At 42.4% G+C, this 22,054-nt stretch overlaps 1 protein-coding gene across 6 annotated transcripts in view; it reads right to left on the reverse strand.

The window, feature by feature from the left end:
* The window catches only part of GRM8 (glutamate metabotropic receptor 8), an 872,326-nt gene that overhangs the window by 846,420 nt on the left and 3,852 nt on the right, over positions 1–22,054 (reverse strand). For all 6 annotated transcript variants that reach the window (XM_061414602.1, XM_061414603.1, XM_061414600.1 and 3 more), the window contains one exon: positions 14,919–15,741. In XM_061414602.1, the coding sequence (XP_061270586.1) occupies positions 14,919–15,428 (510 nt within the window). In that variant the 5' untranslated portion in view covers positions 15,429–15,741. The remainder of the gene's footprint in view (positions 1–14,918; positions 15,742–22,054) is intronic.

Consider the following 22,054-nt stretch of genomic DNA (forward strand, 5'->3'; position numbering starts at 1 on the left):
TGTTTGATTAACAGGAAAATTTACCGGGCCACAATTAATATGAGTGATTCACAGTTTAAACAGGTGGAACAAAAGAGGTCAGCGTGGGAGTCAAAGTTTTATATATTTAGTTCCGTTGTTTTTCTGGTTGTCCAAAAATAAATGTGACTTCTAGAGAAAGTACTTCTGAATCTTTTCATGCTTCCATTTCTGACATTTGTATCAGAAGGTGACAGGTATACATGTTATATAGTCCATGAGAGTATTCCCTCAATAAAGGGATACTGCTTTTGGCCCAGAGTGGGCCTGTGATTCCAACTATATTAGATCACTGTACCACACATGACAAAGAGAGGGAATTCCAACCCAAAAGAAAGCCTTAAAGCCTGCCTCCAGCCCTGCGGTTAGTCAACTGCTCGTCCTCAACCGCAGCTCCACCTCTTAAACCATCAAACCAGGGCTACTGGGAAAGAGTCCAGTGGAGCCAGAATATGTTATTTTTTCAAAACTGAACCCTAGTGGCACTTGTTTGGGTGCTGGAATAATCTTAAAATTCAGCACAGCTTATCTTTGAATCATCCACTCTTTCCCTGAGTCCTGAGTTGCTTGTTAATTCAATAAAACTGACTCTAACCACCTAAGACATGGATTTGTAAATAGAACTCCTTATTGCCAAATTCAGACTTAAATTGAAGAAAGTAGGGAAAACTAATAGACCATTCAGGTGTGACCTAAATCAAATCCCTTATGATTGCACAGTGGAAGTGAGAAATAAATTGAAGGGACTAGATCTGATAGACAGAGTGCCTGATGAACTATGGATGGAGGTTCATGACATTGTACAGGAGACAGGGATCAAGACCATCCCCATGGAAAAGAAATGCAAAAAGCAAAATGGCTATCTGGGGAGGCCTTACAAATAGCTGTGAAAAGAAGAGAAGCGAAAAGCAAAGGAGAAAAGAAAAGATATAAACATCTGAATGCAGAGTTCCAAAGAATAGCAATGAGAGATAAAAAAGCCTTCCTCAGTGATCAATACAAAGAAATAGAGGAAAACAATAGAATGAGAAAGACTAGAGATCTCTTCAAGAAAATTAGAGATACCAAGGGGACATTTCACACAAACACAGGCTCAATAAAGGACAGAAATGGTAGGGACCTAACAGAAGCAGAAGTTATTAAGAAGAGGTAGCAAGAATACACAGAAGAACTGTATAAAAAAGATCTTCACGACCTAGATAATCACAATGGTGTGATCACTCACCTAGAGCCAGACATCCTGGAATGTTAAGTCAAGTGGGCCTTAGGAAGCATCACTACAAACAAAGCTAGTGGAGGTGATGGAACTTCAGTTGAGCTATTCCAAATCCTGAAAGATGATGCTGTGAAAGTGCTGCACTCAATATGCCAGCAAATTTGGAAAACTCTGCAGTGGCCACAGGACTAGAAAAGGTCAGTTTTCATTCCAATCCCAAAGAAAGGCAATGCCAAAGAATGCTCAAATTACCGCACAACTGCACTCATCTCATACGCTAGCAAATTAATGTTAAAAATTCTCCAAATTAGGCTTCAACAGTACATGAACCATGAACTTCCAGATGTTCAAGCTGGTTTTAGAAAAGGCAGAGGAACCAGAGATCAAATTGCCAACATCCGTTGGATCATCAAAAATGCAAGAGTTCCAGAGAAAACATCTGTTTCTGCTTTATTGACTATGCTAAAGCCTTTGACTGTGTGGATCACAATAAACTGTGGAAAATTCTGAAAGAGATGGGAACTAGACTACCTGACCCGCATTCTGAGAAATCTATATGCAGGTCAGGAAGCAACAGTTAGAACTGGACATGGAACAACAGACTGGTTCCAAATAGGAAAAGGACTATATCAAGGCTGTATTTTGTCACCCTGCTTATTTAACTTATATACAGAGTACATTATGAGAAACACTGGGCTGGAAGAAGCACAGGCTGGAATCAAGATTGCCAGGAGAAATATCAATAACCTCAGATATGCAGATAACACCACCATTATGGCGGAAAGTGAAGAAGACCTAAAGAGCCTCTTGATGAAACTGAAATAGGAGAGTGAAAAAGCTGGCTTAAAGCTCAACATTCAGAAAACGAAGATCATGGCATCTGGTCCCATCATTTCATGGCAATAAATGGGGAAAGAGTGGTAGACTTGGGCTCTAAAATCACTGCAGATGGTGATTGCAACCATGAAATTAAAAGACGCTTACTCCTTAGAAGGAAAGTTATGACCAACCTAGACAGCATATTAAAAAGCAGAGATATTACTTTGCCAACAAAGGTCCATCTAATCAAAGCTATGGTTTTTCCAGTAGTCATGTGAGAGTTGGACTATAAAGAAAGCTGAGTGCTGAAGAATTGATGCTTTTGAACTGTGGTGTTGGAGAAGACTCTTGAGAGTCCCCTGGACTGCAAGGAGATCAAACCAGTCCATCCTAAAGGAGATCAGTCCTGGGTGTTCATTGGAAGGACTGATGTTGAAGCTGAAACTCCAATACTTTGGCCACCTGATGCGAAGAGCTGACTCATTTGAAAAGACCCTGATGCTGGGAAAGATTGAGGGCAGGAGGAGAAGGGGATGACAGAGGATGAGATGGTTGGATGGCATCAACCACTCAGTGGACATGAGCTTGGGAAACTCCAGGAGTTGGTGATGGACAGGGAGGCCTGGTGTGCTGCAGTCCATAGCGTCGCAAAGAGTCAGAGACAGCTGAGCAACTGAACTGAACTGCTTTTTTAGCTCCGCTGGCTAGAGTGGGGTTGGTGAGGTCCCAGTCTCACATTTGGCCTTCAGGCAAATTAGCTCCATGCCAGAGCCTATTTAGAACTATTGATTGCATTGTTTCCTGGCCAATGACACCATCTTTCATTCTAACCTGCCATTGTTCACAAAATAAGGCAAGTCAGGTAGGATGCTTGAGTGCTGGAGGACAGGGTTAACTCAAGATGAATATTCAACTAACAGTGGACATCAATTATCTCCCTCCTCACTATGGTCAGCATAACTGTGTATCAGGGATTCTGAGGACTTCCATGCACATCATCTAATTTATCTTAAAACCTTATGAAGGAAGTACTATTATTATCTACTTTTTGATCCAAGAAAGCTAAGATTTAGATCCCTTTGCTATACACCTGTCTTCCCAGGTGATGCTAGTGGTAAAGAACCTGCCTGCCAATGCAGGAGATGCAGGAGGCATGAGTTCGATCCCTGGGTAGGGAAGATCTCCTGGAGGAGGGCATAGCAACACACTTCATTATTCTTGTCTAGAGAATCCCAAGGACCGAAGAACCTAAGGTTAAGGTCCATGGGGTCACAAAGAGTCAGACATGACTGAAGCAACTTATCATGCTGTACCCCTAAAATGAACACAACATTGTAAATCAACTATACTCCAATAAAAATTTTTTAATTTTAAAAAATAAAATAAACACACACACATAACAAAAAGAAAGCTAAGATTTAGAAATTAACTAGCATGCTTAAAATTTATTATTGTTGTCTAAGTCCTGTGCAACTCTTGGTGACCCCATGGACTACAACACACCAGGCTCCTCTGTCCTTCACTAACTCCTGGAGTTTGCTCAAATTCATGTCCATTGAGTAGGTGATACTAAATAACCATCTCATCCTCTGCCATCTCCTTCTCCTTTTGCCTTCAATCTTTCCCAGCATCAGGGTTATTTCCAATGAGTAGTCATGCCTAAGGTAGTACAGCTAAAAAGTGTTACATCAGAATTTGAACCCAGGAAGTCTGACTATGAAACCTGACCTATTTCATATAGTTCACATTAATCTGCTTTACTCAAAACAGTACCAAGCACCACTAGACAAGTACATTACCGTAATCTATAATTTGAAGAGACAGCTCCTGAGGATAAATATCTATAGGACACAAATATCAATGCAACAAATCTGCATAGGAATGATATGTGTTTTGTTCTCTAAACAATATAAACCCAAACATTCTCAGAACTGAAATGATAAATCACTTTGAGAACTCTAATACATAGAATTGTCACAATGTTAATACTTAAATTTAAAATGTAAGAAATAGTGCAAACACTAATGAAACTTAGAATTCACTCTAAATCCATGTAAAAAGAAGCAAGGGTGAGCTGGAGCAAGAATATGTCACCATCCCTACTTCCTAAAGGAGCCCAGGGTGGCAGGTGGGGGACACAGAACAGATACCTGACTCCAAAGTTGAGCCTCAGCAGTAGACCTGGGGCTAAACCAGTCTCCCCAAGCACAGAGGGAGCCTGGGAGAGTTTTGGAAGGAGACAAATGGCCAACATTGAAAACACGTGCCTGTCAGCTTACTGGGCCAAAGGGAATAAAGCAGCAGAAATTGGCTTCATTCAGAAAACAGACAAAGGTAGCTTAGTGAAAAGTGAAAGTCACTCAGTCGTGTCCAACTCTTTGCAACCCCATGGACTATACAGTCCATGGAATTCTCCAGACCAGAATATTGGAGTGGGTAGCCCTTCCCTTCTCCAGGGGATCTTTCCAACCCAGGGATCAAACCCAGGTCTCCCACACTGCAGGCTGATTCTTTACCCCCTGAGCCACAGGGGAAGCCCAAATTGATGTTATACCTGGATCCCTTCCCAACCCACCAGCCTGGTACTCATTATATGTTTAAAATATATAAATATTGTGCTAAGTCACTTCAGTTGTCTCTGACTCTCTGCGACCCCATGGACCATAGCCTTCCAGGGTCCTCTGTCCATAGGATTTTCCAGGAAAGAATACTGGAGTGGGTTGCCATGCCCTCCTCCAGGGGATCTTCCCAACCCAAAAATGGAGCCCTCATCCTCTATATCTCCTGCATTGGCAGGCAGGTTCTTTACCACTAGTGCCACCTAGGAAGCCCAACAGGAAGATTACACGTATATTTTTATGTTATTAAGAGTGCTTAGACATAGGGAGAGTCCCTTAATACAGCTGAAAGAGATGTCTCTGTCTTTTGCCAGAGAACGCTTTCTATCAATTTAATGGGTAAATAAGCCCTTTCTCCCCACTGTTGGGAAAGGAGGGCCTCTTGTGACCCTCTATTGATTAAGATTGCTGTGGAATGTTATTTGCAATCTCATCGCATAATGGAAATCAGGAGGTAGCTGTCATGGTTTCTGAAGACAAATTGCTGGTAGCTGAGTCAAACCATAGCCTCTTTTCGTCTCTTACTGTTCTCAATTCCTTGTTAATGTGTACCTCACAGTCTAGGCTTCTTAAATCGGTCTGCTCCACTGTCATAGGTAGTAAAAATGAGGAAACGTGGTCATCTAAGTGACCCTGCTCTAGGAACCGTGTTCAAGAGGCCATTCCACTGATCAGGACTCCTGAGCCATGCATTATTTAATAAGGAACACAACTTCCAAAAGGGCACATAATTAAAAATAGATCCATACAGCAGCTGCTGTGATTATGACCAATAGGAACAGAAATTCAACCAGGCATGAGTCAAAAGAATAAAAGGCCGCTACCAGACAGAACATTGTTCAACCTCATTTTTGTCTTGTGTACTTTGACTTGCTAAGTCAGCCAGCAAGCGATTTGCAGGGAGCAGAGGTTCTCAAAGCGTGATCGGCAAAACGGCAGCATCAGCATCACCTGGGAACCACTGGAAATACCAGGTCTCAGACCCCAACCCAGACTTTCTGACTCAGAAGCTCTGCCAGGGGCTCAGCTATGCTGCTTTCACAAGCCCTCTGGGTGATTCAGATGCAGACTAAAGTTTCAGAGCTACTGGGCAGGAGCCAGGGGCAGCCCCCAGAGGTGAAGTTTCCCCAGAAGGTACAACCTTTGGCTGTTTTATAGCTTTCTAGCTAGCTTCTGAAGAGTCTGGGAAGAAACCTGTCCTGAAACCAAATAAAAGCACTGCCACCTTCAATTTGGCTGTATGCTAAAACTTCTCTTTAAAAAAAAAAACAAGTCTCTAAATGTCTTTAAAAAACTAACCACTGCGATCTTCGGGGTGAAAGAGTTAACAGAAGAGCATAGGCCTTTCCTTGCACAAATTTATTTATCTACATAGTCGGTAAAGAATTCCCCTGCAATGCAGGAAACCTGCGTTCAATTCCTAGGTCGGGAAGATCCCCTGGAAAAGGAAATGGCAACCCACTCCAGTATTCTTATCTGGAGAATCCCAAGGACATAGGAGCCTGGTGGGCTACAGTCCATGGGGTCGAAAGTTGGACATGACTTAGCAACAAAACCACCACCACCACATATACCCTGACTTGTTCTAGAAAGGCTTTTCAGACAACTTCTTATGCAAAAAAAAAGAAAAAAATGCATAGTACTGTCACAATTCTCTTGGAAAAACTCACTACTTTCCAAACAACCTCGTTATTATTTACTTAAATTTTTAATTTTGGCTGTGCTGGGTCTTCATTGCCATGCAGCCTTTTTCTCTAGTTGCGGTATGCAGGCTTCTCACTGCGGTGGCTTCTCTTGTTACAGAGCACAGGCTCTAAGGTGTGTGGGCTGTAGTTGTTGGCTCCGAGGCTCTAGAGCTCAGACTCAAGAGCTGTGGCACCGGGGCTTAGTTGCTTTGTGACATGTGGGATCTTCCCCAACCAGGGATCAAACCCATGTCTCCTGCATTGACAGGTAGATTCTTTGCCACTGAGCCACCAGGGAAGCCCTTATTTACTTTTAACTGAATGAAAGATTCTTTAAATTCTATAGGCTTGTTTTATAGCTTTCTAGCTATCTTCTGAAGAGTCTGGGAAGAAACCTGTCCTGAAACAATTTTCAAAAGTTTCACACACATGATTTCATATAATCCCATAATAATCCTTCTTTCCCCTACTCCTTTATTGCCCCTCTCCTCTTCCCTCTCCTCACTCACACATGTGTGCATGCTAAGTTGCTTCAGTCATATCCAACTCTTTGCAGCCCTATGGACAATAACCAGCCAGGCTCCTCTGTCGAAGGGTTTCTCCAGGCAAGGATACAAGTGCATTGCCATGCCCTCTTCCAGGGGATCTTCCCAACCCAGGGATCAAACCTGCATCTCTTTAAGTCTCCTGCATTGGCAAGCGTGTTCTTTACCACTAGCGCCACCTGGGGAGCCCGTCCTCACTCACAATCACTAGTTAAAACAATTTTTTTTTTTTTTGGCTGCACCATGGTTGGCACTTGGGATCTTAGTTTCCTGACCAAGGATCAAACCCAGGCGCCCTGAAGTGGAAACTTGGAGTGTTAACCACTGAACTGCCAGGGAAGTCCCCGCCTTATTAAACACTGAAAAGACAGGCATTAATCACTGTCAGGTCTTAAGATATCTTCAATATTCACTTTAAGATGTTAAAACTTTTGAGGCTAGGAAAAGGGAAAGTAAGAAACATTTAATTTAAATTCACCAAGTTTAAAATCTGCTCCACTCAACAAGTCATGATGCTGCTTTAACGGTCTGAGCACACAACCACAATACTAACACTGGTTCTAAGTTACTCAACGTCATAAAGAGCCATGGCCTGTGATGCGGGCCTATGTCATGTCAGTCTAACTTATAGCAAAGTGTTTTGGGGGAATTCGTTAATTCAGCCCCTCTGTTGGTCCAAGAAGGGGCACTATGACATCAAAATTCACTTGAGAGCTAACAGTGCTCAGGCATCTAACAATGCCTCTGGCATTGTTTTTACTTTTTTTTTTTTTTAAATGATTAAGTGACCTTAAGAAATCAAAGTCAAATAACTTAAAGGATTTATTGAATAAATGATGCTCTATTCATATAATTAAAGTTTTATAGCTCTCAGTCCTGGACAAATAACAGAATCACCTGGTGATTATAATACACCAATGCCAGGGCTCCACCCCAGTTTTGTTCGTCTTGTAGGATTTGGGCTTTTTAAAAAACTATCCAGGTGATGGTAACATGCAGCCAGGGTTGAGAATTACTGAGGTGAATCTATACTAACCAATATGGAAATCTCTCCCAGTCACATTGTTATATGAAAAAAAAAAAAAAAAAAAACAATGTCATAAGGCATATCTGTTAATAAAATTCTGTGTATGTAACTTTACTGAGAGATATGTGTGTTTGAATATAGCCTCTTTCCATTTTACACTATTTACTTATTCGTCGCTTGGACTTTCAAAATGAGAATGTGCTCATGTCTTTTACTTAATTTTTAATTTTAAAAATCTGTTTGGAGAAAACATGCATTGGTAGGAAAATGAGGTAGCACAAGAAAATATAGGAATTCCCCAAATATACCATCTCTCCTTCTTTCTCCTCCTTTCCCTCCTTTTGCTCCTTTTTCTCAAACAGTACAAAAGTACAACACAAAAAATCCCATATCTGTTCTATGTACCCAACTCCTATTGTTTTCAAAATCTAGAATTGGGGTGAGGGAGGAGGAAGTGGGTGGAGAGATATGGTTCATTCATTCATTCAGCAAACATTTATTGGGTTTCCAGATAGGTCCATACTAGGTATGGGAAATACAACCACAAATAAGACATGTATGCCCTACGCTTATCATGGGTATCATCCTGCCCTCATGGAGCTTTGTTACATGTAACAGAGAAACTTAATGTAGTGGAGAGAAGTGAGAAAAGACTTGCCCAAGTGGAAGTAGATCTTCATCATGGAAGTAATGACGGCCATGAGAGCTTTAAGAAGAGTGGCATGACCACATCTGGACATTTATGTATCCCTATTGCCGAGTTGTGTCAGCGACAACAGGCAGTGCCCATTTCCCCCATCTCACCCACTTAGAGGCACTAAGAGAGAACACCCGTCATCTCTCATCTGAAGTGAATAGGCTCTTTACAAAACTCAATTAGAGCTTGCCACAGAAGCAAAGGATTGACTGAGGAGTCTATCTTTCAATTTTCCATTATCTATTTGCCATCAAATAAGATTTAACATAAAATGTTGCCTCCTGCTGAGTTTATTGATTGGGCTCATTTTTCTGTCCATCTAACTAGATAAGCCTGGATAGGCAGATTTACCTGTTCAGAGTTTAGAGTGAAGAAAGCCCATTGTAAGCAATAAATAACTTGCAAAATGCTTGGCTTTATGGGAGTGGTTGCTGCAATTAGTGGAGTCTCTTGGAAGAAAATACATCTTTGTAAACACAGAAGGGTTGGCGAGCACATCTAGGGCAATGGGACGCTTCACTGTACTTCACCAACTTAACATGAAGGTCAATTTTAGCCATTTAGAGCCAGGACGCTTCCACACGGGGAGAAATTATCTAGCCCACAAGTGGATTTCTATTCAAAAGTCCCATTTGATTACTTTGGAAAGCATACACTATAGACTAACCTCCCATCCTTCAATAGTCGAAAATTAACTCTAGGTAAAGTTCACCAGAAAAACAGGAGAAAGAGAATTACATCTGACACTGTCCTTTCTTAACCTCGATGCATCTATGTGGACATTAACATGCATTACCTCCAAGCGCCAATGTGCTATTTTTAACTTAGAATGTTCAATCTTTGCCCACAGTAAGACATGATTAGTGTTTTGAGGAGCAGATTTGCTCTAATTTAAAGGAGAGGGGTGGAAATTTCTAGAAAAGGAAAAAAATCCCAGCTCTTTATAAAACATGCAAATTCCTCGAAACTGCTTTATAAAACAAATTTAAATGATGGGCTCCCTGGCCAACATACCCAAAAGACCCTCTCGTTCTTTTTAATTCTTTTCAAACTACACAATCTCTATCTGAGAGTTGGACTCCTCTTTTCTTTGGTCTCTCTGCAACGCAGGAGCCACTGAAATGGCAGATCTGCTTTCATGCAGGTTGGAGCAGTTCCGAGTTTTCTGAGTTTGCCACTTTGCAGTTATCCTAATCGATCCTACTATTATCTACAAATATTAACATTGCTGTTGTTTTTGTTCAATTGTTCAGTCGTGTCCAACTCTTTGCAGCCTCATGGACTGCAGCATGCCAGGCTTCCCTGTCCTCCACTATCTCCTGGAGTCTGCCCAAGTTCATGTCCATTTGAAGAGGAAAAGTTAAAATTTTACATAACCTCCTGCTCCTTCTGCCTCTGTAACTCAGCTTGCTCCTTGCAAAGTCTGGATCACGTAGGTCTCAGAAAATGGGGACTCACAATACTAGGAACTGGAGCTTATCTCACTCACCCTTGTCCTGCTCTTTGCAATCACCCAGCCTCTGCAAACCCACAAACCTGCTTAATCATGCCTCAGTTCTGTTCAGTTCAGTCACTCAGTCATGTCCGACTCTTTGTGACCCCATGATTTGCAGCACGCCAGGCCTCCCTGTCCATCACCAACTCCCAGAGTTCACTCAGACTCACGTCCATCGAGTCAGTGATGCCATCCAGCCATCTCATCCTCTATCGTCCCCTTCTCCTCCTGCCCCCAATCCCTCCCAGCATCAGTCTTTTCCAATGAGGCAGCTCTTCGCATGAGGTGGCCAAAGTACTGGAGTTTCAGCTTTAGCATCATTCCTTCCAAAGAAATCCCAGGGCTGATCTTCAGAATGGAGTGGTTGGATCTCCTTGCCAATGTATAAAAACTATGTAACCCCTTTGTTCAGGGCTCAGAGCTTGGAGTGTTAACTCCTCCAACAGCTGAGCTAATAAGCCAGAATTCTCCAACTCTCCCAGTGTGGTGCTTGGTTTCTCAATTACTGGTTTCTGCAACACTTTGAGTCAGTGTTGCCATCAACCATCTGATTCTCTGTAGTCCTCTTCTTCTCCTGCCCTCAATCTTTCCCAGCACTTGGTTAGACATAAAACAGTCACCGAAGTGACTGTTCTGCCCCTCTGTTAACCCAAATATGACGTGTGTGTGTGTGTGTGTGTGCTAAGGCTGTGTGTAGCACTTCTAAAAAGTTCAGATCATTTACGTTCTGTCTGTGACTCTCCAACTTGTTTTCACTTCCAGTGCTCCTGAGAAACAGGAGACAGTGCAATCAGTAAAAATGGTTCTCAGGCGGGAGTTGGCAGGCTCGCACTCACTGGGTCCTGTCACAGGAAAAGCCTCTGAGGTAGTTCTGACCGCTGATACCCCATCCCCCGGGCAGGAGGAGACAGTGCACGCCCCTTGACCCGGGTAGACAATCACTGGTTTAGTGTGGCATTCAGTGCCCCAGGGGCGGGGCCACAGGGCAGCTTCTGCCCGTCCCCCTCACCAGTAGTCTGGCTCCACTCCCTGTCCAATTCACCTCTTAAATTAAAGGACTGATTTTTTCATTTGCCCCTGAGCTTTGACAGGAAGAGAAACAAAGGGCAACGTTCCTTCACTCTAGAAAGGAGCAGGACCAGCTGTATTCCAGGGCAGAGGAGATGCATAGGTGCATGGTGGTGGGCTGCCAGCATGCTCAGTCATGTCCCACTTTCTGTGACCACACAGACTGCAGCCCACCAGGCTCTTCTGTCCATGGGATTTCCCAGGCAAGAATCCTGGAGTGGGTAGCCATTTCCTTCTCCAGGAGATCTTCCCCACCAAGGGATGGAACTCGTGTCTCTTGAGTCTCCCGCCCACTGTTCTCCACCCCCAAAAGTGCTGTCTCTGGGGGGCTAAATGAACCTGCCTCCGTGTCTGAATTCCCTTTACAAAGATACACCATTTCATCAAACCACAATTCGTGATCCCACGAAAAACAGAATCTTCCTCTGACTTAAACAGACATGCTATATGCAGATGGCATATACCTCCTTTCCTGAAACAAGACTGCAGTTAGGAGAACACAGAGGGACATGAAGCCAGGAAAGACTGCCAAGGTAGGTCAGACTGAAGGAAGAGGAAGCTGGAGGTGCCCGAAGGACTTTGTCTCCTTCACAACGTAGCCCAGGCAGATACTACGTGGCTTTACCCGGACTCTCCATAAAAAAGAGAACTGAGACATTCGGAGTTACTTCTTATTTCAGCCCAGATATTTTCTATATAATTTTAAACAGATTCTAAAAAACCCAACTAATGCTTATTGTTGAGCAGGACAGTGATAAATTCGTTAATCAAGACCTTGTTTACATCCCTCACGGTCAGGGTTAATCGTTTGTGGGTTTCCAAACCAAGATGCTCAACCTTATGTAACTCCATTAATCCAGGAATAAGTGGCACAATGTTGATATCCAGGAGTTTTTTTAGATACTGTGGGTCATATGCTGTTCTGGAGGGTCCCAAGCTCCATAAAATTGTCCTAAATGTTTAATTTTATTCACAGTCACAGCATTTGTTAATCAAAGTATTAATCTTTCAAAAGGAAGTATAAGCCCTTCCCCAATGCATTAATTTGCCAATCATTCCTTTGATAACTATTCTAATATTTCATGTCAGTCCTAGCATACATGTTTAAACAGAATATATTTTCACACATAAAGTGAAACATTTTCTATTCCAAAAGTGACCATCATCATTTCATAATTAATATCAGTGTGGAGCGCTGGCTGGAGGTCTCATATAAATCATCAAAATAAATGAAAATGGCACAACGATGAAACTGCAATTATCAATTCAGTCACGTGATTCCAGGTTCAGCTAGAAGACCGGCTGATCACTTACATCTTCTCACTTGCTTATAAAAGACAAATTTTTCAAGCCCCAGTTATTTGGTTAAAAAATATATCTGCTTCCAGATATTAAATGCTCACTCTGGACCAGCATACTGGTCTTAGTTATGACACCTAGCATAACCCCACTCCACTACTCTTGCCTGGGAAATCCCATGGATGGAAGAGCCTAGTAGGCTACAGTCCATGGGGTTGCGAAGAGTCGGACAGGACTGAGGGACTTCACTTTCACTTTTCACTTTCATGCATTGGAGAAGGAAATGGCAACCCACTCCAGTGTTCTTGCCTAGAGAATCCCAGAGACAGGGGAGCCTGGTGGGCTGCCGTCTATGGGGTCGAACAGAGTCGGACACGACTGACGCGACTTAGCAGCATAACCAAGATCTCCTCCTGGCTAAAAGGCAGGAATGGCAGCCCCATGTGCTGATGGATGGTTTCCAGAATTGGCCTACAGCACTGGACTCTGCCCAGAGTCAATGGTAGTTCTCCCACCTGGCTGAATAAGGTCCCTCAGAGTCACCCAAGAGGGTAAGGAGAGAATTGGCCTCTCAGTGAGAGAAGAACAAAGCAGAGAGAAGCCAGGTCTAGAATGCATTAAAACAAAACCTGCCCTTTGGGTAGCCCGAAATTTCCTTTGGCAGCCCAAGCAGACAAAGGACAGTCAGGTCCTGGTGGAATCCTTCACCTGCATTTTCTCATTAAATAATCCAACAGACTAACACAGGTAAGGGGTTACCTTGGCTCCAGGTAAGGGGTCAGTTGGCCCAAAAGAAGTTGCTAACAACTTTATCCAGTTTCCTTTGAAAGTTTCCAGAGATGGAGAACTAGAGTACCTTTGGCCACCTATTTCAATTTGGCATCCTTCTTGCCAAGGAGGCTCTTCCTAACGTCTGGCTCAAATATCTCAGGCATTCCCTGATGCCTTTGTGTGACTCTTCAGTACTCCTTAGACACAGAGCACTTCTGCTCAGCAGCATCCTCATTTGAGAAAATTTCATCAATCCGAAAATAGTCATTAAGCTGTCTCTTACCATTCTCTCCTCTAAACTAAGGGAATTCATACAGAAGCTAGGGGGATGTTGTAGACATGAACCAGACTAGATGGTCCTCCAAGACAGCTTCCAAACCAGAAAGACTTTGATTTGAACACTTCTATTTTTTTTTAAGTTTTCCATCACTTTGTTCATTTTCGTCATTATATCTGTCATCTATCCGACTTCTCCATATTCTTTTAATATTTTTAAATCTAATACACACAGAAACAGTTTCTCATAATATTAAATGAAGACTCATTAATTCAGAATAAGTTGGAAAAGTCATGTCCCACTAAGTAAAAAAATCAGAGTGACAAATATTTTCAGTTTTTAAAATGTTGCCTATTACCAAAGACTACATAACAAATATTAATAAATAAAATGAGAATGTTAATGAAAAATAAGTTACAATAACTTTATGGGACTTTATGCCTTCAAACTATTGTTTCATATTTATATTCTTTTGCCAATTTTATCTGATATGTAAATGCAATCTGTAGGTAATAGATCATCCTAAACCAAAACGTTTCACATTATCCTGCTAAATCTGAGCTTTTAATGCAATAAGAATTGTCTGAATTAATGAGATGCTGCTCCATTGTAGCTAGAATAAACCTGACAACTTCATGGCCATCTTCTAGTCCAGAGTGTCACTCCCATCTACACATTAGTGATAAATACAATTTCCTCACACAGCAACTTTTGTCATAACAGAGCATCCCACATTAAGGAGGTTTCACCAAGTAAATTATCTTATACCTCAAATACCATAGAAACGTTTGATCTGATAAATGAGCTAAAAATTCATTAGACTCTCAAAAACTACTTGCTTTGCTTTAAAATCAGCCCAGTTATGTACACACTGCTATATTTAAATGGATAACCAACAAAAACTTATTGTATAGTACATGGAACTCTGCTCAATGTTATGTGCCAGCCTGGATGGGAGAGGGGACTAGGGGAGAAAGGGTACATGTATATGTACGGCTGAGCCCCTTCAATGTTCACCTGAAACTACCACAATATTGTTAACGGACTATACCCCAATACAAAATGCTTTCAGTGTTAAATAAAAATTAAATTAAAAGAGAATATCACAAGATACTGAGGATTCAACATGTCATGGGAATTATCACCTGTTTGTTCAGAAAAAAAAAAAGTCACAATCAATCCAATTAATTGCTTTAAAAACGTGGAACCAAATCAACACTTGTAGAAACCTAGACACAAACTCCTCTCTTTGGGGAAACTGTGGCCCTGAAAGAGTCTATGAGCATCTTTACTGGGTTCACTTTCTTCTTAAACCTGCAGCTGGAATTAGGACTACTTATTGTCTTTTCACAATGGTCAGAATCGTCTAGTGCCTTTACCTACCTTAAAAAGTCTTAAAATGTTAGCCACCATGATGGACACAGAGCTCGCGGCAGCACCGATAACACCAGAAATCTTGTCAGGCTTGGTGAAAATGGGCGGATCTCCATTAGCACATTTCACATCGGAAGCATCCTTCTCTATCAAAGCCTGCACAAACGTTAGGGACTGCTCCAAAGCATAGGTGTCCCTGGAGCAGGTGTCGAGGATCCGGACACCCAGAGTGATATTGGAGAGGAGATCAGGGTCCTTATTAATCTGGTCAATTGCATAAAGCATGGCCTCCAATCTGTGGATCCCCTTCTCTTTCTTCAGCTCCCCACAAGGCACCCCTCTCTCTCCCTTTGCATGGACAGGAAAGAGACCTCCCAAAATGATGTCCCCATCCACTCGAATGGAATGGGCATACTCTTGGCTGTGAGTTCTTTGCATCATCGTGAGGATCCAGTAGAACTTGGCCGTCAGGAGAAAGAAACAAGGGCAAGAGGCTGATCGCTTTCCCTCGCATACCATTTTCTCCACGGGCGGTGTTGCAATCCAATACCCAAAGTTTATTCTTGCCACAGAAGAAGGGGGACCACCTGAGGCTGCACCTTCTGGAGGCTACCATCAGGGCCCATGGGGAAAAGGCTCTGTGGGTTTCAGCAAGTGTTCTTGATTTGAATGTCACAGTGAATTTCCATCAGACCCCAAGGTTCTATTTTATTTCCACATAAAGTCAACTTGCCTGGAATGATGCAAAAATCAGAGAAACAGCTGAGGTTCTGATGTTGGGATGAGGTCACCAATTCACGTCCTTGAAGTCAGCCCTGTAGCAGAATTATTCCTGGAGGGCAGAAGGAAGAAAAGAAAGGGTTCCATTCAATGGGCCTACATTTTTCATTTCTTAAGCCCTGTTTGCACCGACCTCTTTTTTTGTTGTTTCATTTTCACTATTCAGTAAGAAACTAATTCCTTCTGTCCCCTTATGATTCTGAACACCTGGCTGCACTGCATCTAAACAGAGATGGATGACACTTTTGGAGCAAGAGAAACAGAAAAGTTATCAGTAACTAGGTTGACTCTTCCAAATCAGAAAGTACTTTTATTTACCATTTTATTTCAACAAATCCAGTTTCCAGGAAGGTAAAAATCCTGTGATTGATGGTATTATTTCTTTTCAAATCTGTTTTTGCTTTTTACAGCTGTCTGAATTTAGCATTTAAATTTTGTCCACAAAATCAGAATGAACGGCTATTTTCTGTGATGTATTCAACAAGCCAGTTATCTGTTAATGACATTTTTTGGTGCCTCGGATTTCCCAAGGGAAAAAGTGATTATTCAATCACAAAAAAAAAGAGAGAGAGAGAGAGAAAATCCATCCAAGGAGCCCAAAATGTGTAAGTTTTAGAGCTTGTGGAAAGATTAAACATAGAATGTCAGCGATTTCATGTAAATTATCTTATTGTTCTCTGGTAATAAAAAATGACATGAAAGTCAAACATATAGGGTGGGTTATGTGTGAAAAATATTCCTATCACCTTTGTCTGTTTCCCATTAATTTGTCAGAATGGAAGCAATCGGTATGCTTGCAGTTCTGAAGTAAACACTCCTTGATCCTAGAATCACTATGACCAAATCAGAGCTGGAGATGAACTAGAGTTTCTCAATTTTGTCTGACTCAGTGGGAAAAACAGTCATTTCATCAAGATGAGAAATAACCAAGAGTGAAAACAACTACAAGCAAATCTGTAGAAGTTTATTCTAAGACCTTCACTCTTAAATAATTCCATGAGATTTTTTTTAAGGGACTTTAGTGGAGGTTTAACTGAAAATGGGAACTGACTTCATGGAAGGGAATTTGATGTTTGAAATGTACATGCAATTAACAGGGTAAACACACCAACATATTTTGCTAGAATGGGTAATCTAATGTTCATTTCTAACCTACTTATACAAACAAATTTGAAACCTGAAATGTGGATAATTCTCCTCTACCCTAGTCAACCAACATCTGGTTGTATTTTCCATTCACTTGTTCAATTTCCAGTTCATAAAATTTTCATCCTGTCCTCACTATCCCAAAGGAGAGGATGGTGCCTCCCTAGAGAACAACTGAACATATGTCCAAAACCCTTCAGAGAAGGCTGCACTTTTTTCAATTTCAGATGAAGAGAGGGGACTCATCAGAGCCCACTGCCTGGAATTTCAGAGTACACACCTGGAACACACTCAGAAATACAGCCAATGACCCAGTCTGTTGAGACAGTTCTTGTCTGCCCATGATAAGCATTTCTGGACTCTTGACACTTGCCAAGCTCTGGATTTTCCCAATTCTGCCCCAAAATACTTAGTCCTTTTCCTTTTTTTCTCTCCACTTGTCAGATGTTCTATCACATGTAATTTTCCTAGCAGCTGCTTGTCCCACAGAAAATCTGATTTGGCAACAGCCTGACCTCAGGCATTCCACAAGAGGAAAACACTTAGAAAGTCAAGTTGACTTTCTGGATGACGCCATTGAAGTGATGTACCATAAATTACACCAACCACCCATTAAGAGAAGGAGTATTGTGTTTTACAGTTTCACAAGGAAGACCAGTTAGAAGACAGTAAAACTTTAACTCTGACCACTAATTCAGGGCTTGAGACCAAGTCCACAGGGCTGGGCTGACCCTGAGTGTATCCTTTCTGGCAGAGCACAGAATGAATGGATACTCAAAGAAGAGATGATGAAGAGGAAAAGGGAATGTGCTGTTCAATGATCAGCCTTTCTTCGTTACTCCAAGCCACCTCCCAAGTACTTAAAACACTTCAGAGAATAAATGGTTATCAATTATAGATGACCATAAACACAGTTCATCTGTTAATTACAAGTCATCCTTACCTCTGCCACTCACACAACACTAACCTAGTTCCCCTTGCTGTACAGCCCTGGAAATAGTAAAATAGAGTTTCTTTTAAAGGTATGCATCCCATAGGTCTGTTTAGAGCTTTAAGTTAAGGAAAAGTTGGGGAGTGAGTAACAGAGAGACAAAAATTAGTTTTGTTTAGTGGATGTGCGTGTAAGTCCTTCAGGCGTGTCCAACTCTTTTCGACCCCATGGACTGTTGCCAGCCAGGCTCCTCTGTCCATGGAATTCTCCAGGCAAGAATACTGGGGTGGGTAGCCATTCCCTTCTCCAGGGGATCTTCCCAACCCAGGGATTGAACCCAGGTTTCCCACATTGCGGGCAGAATCTTTACCGTCTTAGCCACCAGGGAAGCCCTTGTTTACTGGATGAATGCTCTTAAATGGAAAATGAGAAGTTCTATTTTGGTTGTTATTTATTGGGCAGTTTACTTGTATTTTTGCTTAAGTTTCCTCCTTTGCAACATAGAATTAATGGCACATAACCTCTCCGAAGCTCAGTTTCTGGTCTGTAAAGGGGTGTCAGAACCCGCCACATGGCACAGGTTATGTGCTGGCCAAGGTAAGATCTCAGTAAACAGGACCTATCATTGCTAATTTAGTCTGTGGTTCATTTTTCACTGAAGCAGAGCAACTGTTTCCATATTTGCCCAGTTGGTGAGGCTGTAACTGAAAATTTCCGTCACTTTAAAAGTAAAATCAGAGCTACTCATAAAATATTGAAATACAGCAGTTATTTCAAAATCTGATACATTGTCATAAGAATCAGACTCCTGATGGCTAGAAGGCTTAGTTTTCCTTTTAAATTCTAAGGGAAAATATATTTGAAAGTTTGTGGAAAACGACATAAATCTGGTGGCATCGTATAATCTTGCATTGCCTAATCTTGCTCTTGGGCAATTCTTGGGAGCTTTCATCTAAACTCATCCTAGTCAGAGTCAATGAATTTTAATGAAATAATGACCTTTTTATGTTACCGAGCCAAACAGCTCTACTTCAGGTTCTGGGCTTGATTTAAAATCAGGTTTTCTCTGAAACTGACCTTCCTCTAGGGCTCGATACAAACCAGCCTGAGCTGATGGACTTCTTCAAAGAGGTGTGAGGTCCACACTACTGAAAACATCCTCTGAGAGGAGCTTCTAAGCCCTCAGAAGGGCCTTCCAGGAGGCTTACCCATTAAATGCCCATGCAGCCCTGTTCATTACCTCCCAGCCAGTCCTAAGTACATCGCATATGGGTACCCTGCAGATTGTTAGCACTTCCATTAGCCAACGCATTGGCCCAAGTCTGCTGGGGAGCAGGCCCCCTGATCTGAGTCTGTGGCTCCAGCTGTTTCCTGAAAGTATGGACAACTCCTCCAGGGCCAAGACCGTGAATTCTGCTTCTTTTTATTTTCTAGGTACCTTCTCAGTGCATGCTTACTAAATTACTTCAGTCATCTCCAACTCTTTGCAACCCTATAGACTGTAGCCTGCCAGGCTCCTCTGTCCATGGGATTCTGCAGGCAAAGAATACTGGGGTGGGCTGCCATTTCTTCCTCCAGGGGATATTCCCAGCCCAGGGATTGAACCCACATCTCTTATGTCTCCTGCACTGGCAGGTGGGTTCTTTACCACTAGCACAACCCAGGAAGCCCTACCTTCTCTGTATCAAAGACTCACCTAACAGAGTATCCGTTGAATTTTCATACACCAAGCTCTTATGTAAATGAGAGGGAAAAAAGGCTCAAAGAGGTTGAAGATGGCCCAAAGACCTGAATGGCACCACAGGCAAAGTCCTCCAGGGCAGGGGGGTCCTGCCCTTTGAGGAAACCCCCCAGAGCTGCAGAGATTGACTGGGACAACACAAGGAGAAGGCGCTGCCCCTCCACTGAAGTCTTTCAGAAACAGGCACAGCTTTGTTGACCAGCTCTTTAAGAAAAACAATGCACTCATTAGGAGGGGTCACCTGGGGACATTTCCAGGGCAGGGTGATTTCTGAATCTTTCAAAGGACTGAGAGTATCAAATGCAGTTTGTCCAAACGCCTGGGCTTCAAATCAGGTTTCCCAGGCAGCCTGATAACAGTGAGAACAAAACCACCAAGCCTTGTGGTGGGGGGTTAGTGAGGAGTCGGTGGGGGGGAATCTATCAGGAGCTGTCACCAGGTCACCAGGTCTTCCTCCAGCACTTGGCTAGTGCTTTTAAGACATGACAGGATAAAATCCTTACAGGAACAGAAATAGCCAAGGATTGTAATCATTTTCTCATAAAAAGGCCAAACAGCCTCCCTCTGCTGGATTCTATTCAGCTCTTTAACAAAAAGGTTAAACCAAATATTGTCATCAATTCACAAAATTGCAAATTTGGCAGTTTCTCCCCGTACTTGCAGCCCTTTTTCAGCTGCTGTAGAAAATGCATCAGATTTGTTTGTCACCTCCTCTGCCACCATAGGTGTGCACAGCCCTGGAATTCTGGTTGGGGCAGAGTGAGGATGGGCTAGACAGAGCCTTCCCTGGTAAGAGAGTCCCAGATTTGGATCCTTGTCTGACAGTCCCTGGCTGGTAACACTCAACATGTCACGTCACCTCTATGTGCTTCCATTTCCTCATCTGTGAGATGAGTGAGATGGACCATATAATCTCTAAGGTGTCTTCCAGCTTCCCGTTCTGAGGTTCTATTATTTAATAATAAAGGAATATGAGATTATGCTCAAAACACCAGAGCAAGGCTTTGCCAACAGAACACAATAACTGATTTTGTTTGCAAGCTGAGTGGCTTTTTCCCATCAGTAAAAGAGGATTGTGAAAGCTCTTCTCTAGGAGCAGGCCCCACATTAAGAAAATCTGATACAAGAGAAGCTCAACTGACTAAACAGATAAATTAGAAGGTGATTATTTGCATTACAAAAGAATTCACCACGGGTTTCCTTTAAATAGCTAAATCCCCCCATGCATCTAAAATGCAATCTGATTTAGTAGAATTCAATTTGTGCCATTTTTTTTTATTTTTAATAACACAGCCATTGCATAAAAAGACCACATTTAAAGTAATGAGAAGCCACTTTTATAATATGTATCATATAAGGAGAGGGGAAGGGGTGAAACCAACATTTATTGAGTGCTACAATGTGCCTGCAACCCACTCCAGTATTCTTGCCTGGGAAATCCCAGGGACAGAGGAGCCTGGTAGGCTACAGTCCATGGGATCGCAAAGAGTCAGACACAACTGACCGACTGAACAACAAACACAACATGCCTGGACCCTCGCACATGTTATCTCACTTCCACTGCACGATACACCCAATGAGGTTGGTGTCACAGCCTCCACTGGGGATGTAAGGAATCTAAAAACAGAAGGATTATACGAATATGTCTAAAATCTTGGGCACGAATTCACATAGACTGATTGTACCTTCTTTCCCTTACCTCACACTCTTGGGTGCAGCAGACCATGATGGATGGCCAGCTGACCTTGATTTGAAGGTTTGAACTGTGAGTGTGGCATCCTAGGGTCTGAGAAGTGCGCCCAGCACTCACTCCACTCACTCCACTCACTCCATGGCACAGGGTAAGTCACTAACCTGGGACCAGTTTGTTTCTAAACTGAGGGATGATTTCTGGCCACCTCCCAGGGTTTTGAAGTCAAATGATACAATGTATATCAAAGTACTTCATAAACTGCCAAGTGCTATAAGAATGCACAGGGACACTATTCTTTAACAATTGGTCCTACATTTCAAATAGTTTACTGATATATTGTGCTTAGAAGACTTGGAAGACCTGAAGAAAAAACACTTTTCCATCATACACAGGGCTGGTCAGACCTTAATAAGTCATGTGTCCAATGAATCAAAAGAAAACTGGAAAGAAGGACATAAGAGGAAAGTCAATGGAGATCAACATCTGGCTGGAGAGCTGAAGTTCATGGACACTTGGAGCATCCAAGAGGGTTATTCTGGAGAAAGTGGTGACAAGATATTCTTCTGTAGGGAGAAGAGGACAAGAGGAAGCCTTCCTAAGTTGTATGCAGGATATGATGCAGAGCTTCTACCACTAAGGCTTTTACCACAGATACACCTTTACCTGGAAAAGTATGTGCCCAGTAATTTGCACATACTCTTCTTTAGCCTCTTCTACATCTTCCCACTTCTGCACACCTGCTCCCTCCTCCCCCAGACCTGGATCTTCCCTCTGTCAGTGCTGATGTGTGTGTTCTGCAGGTCAAAATCTTAAGACTTGGTTCTCTTGTTACTTTGGCCCTCCCCGGGCAAGGA

Source organism: Bos javanicus, chromosome 4 (genome assembly GCF_032452875.1).
Source record: "Bos javanicus breed banteng chromosome 4, ARS-OSU_banteng_1.0, whole genome shotgun sequence".
Taxonomy (NCBI): domain Eukaryota; kingdom Metazoa; phylum Chordata; class Mammalia; order Artiodactyla; family Bovidae; genus Bos; species Bos javanicus.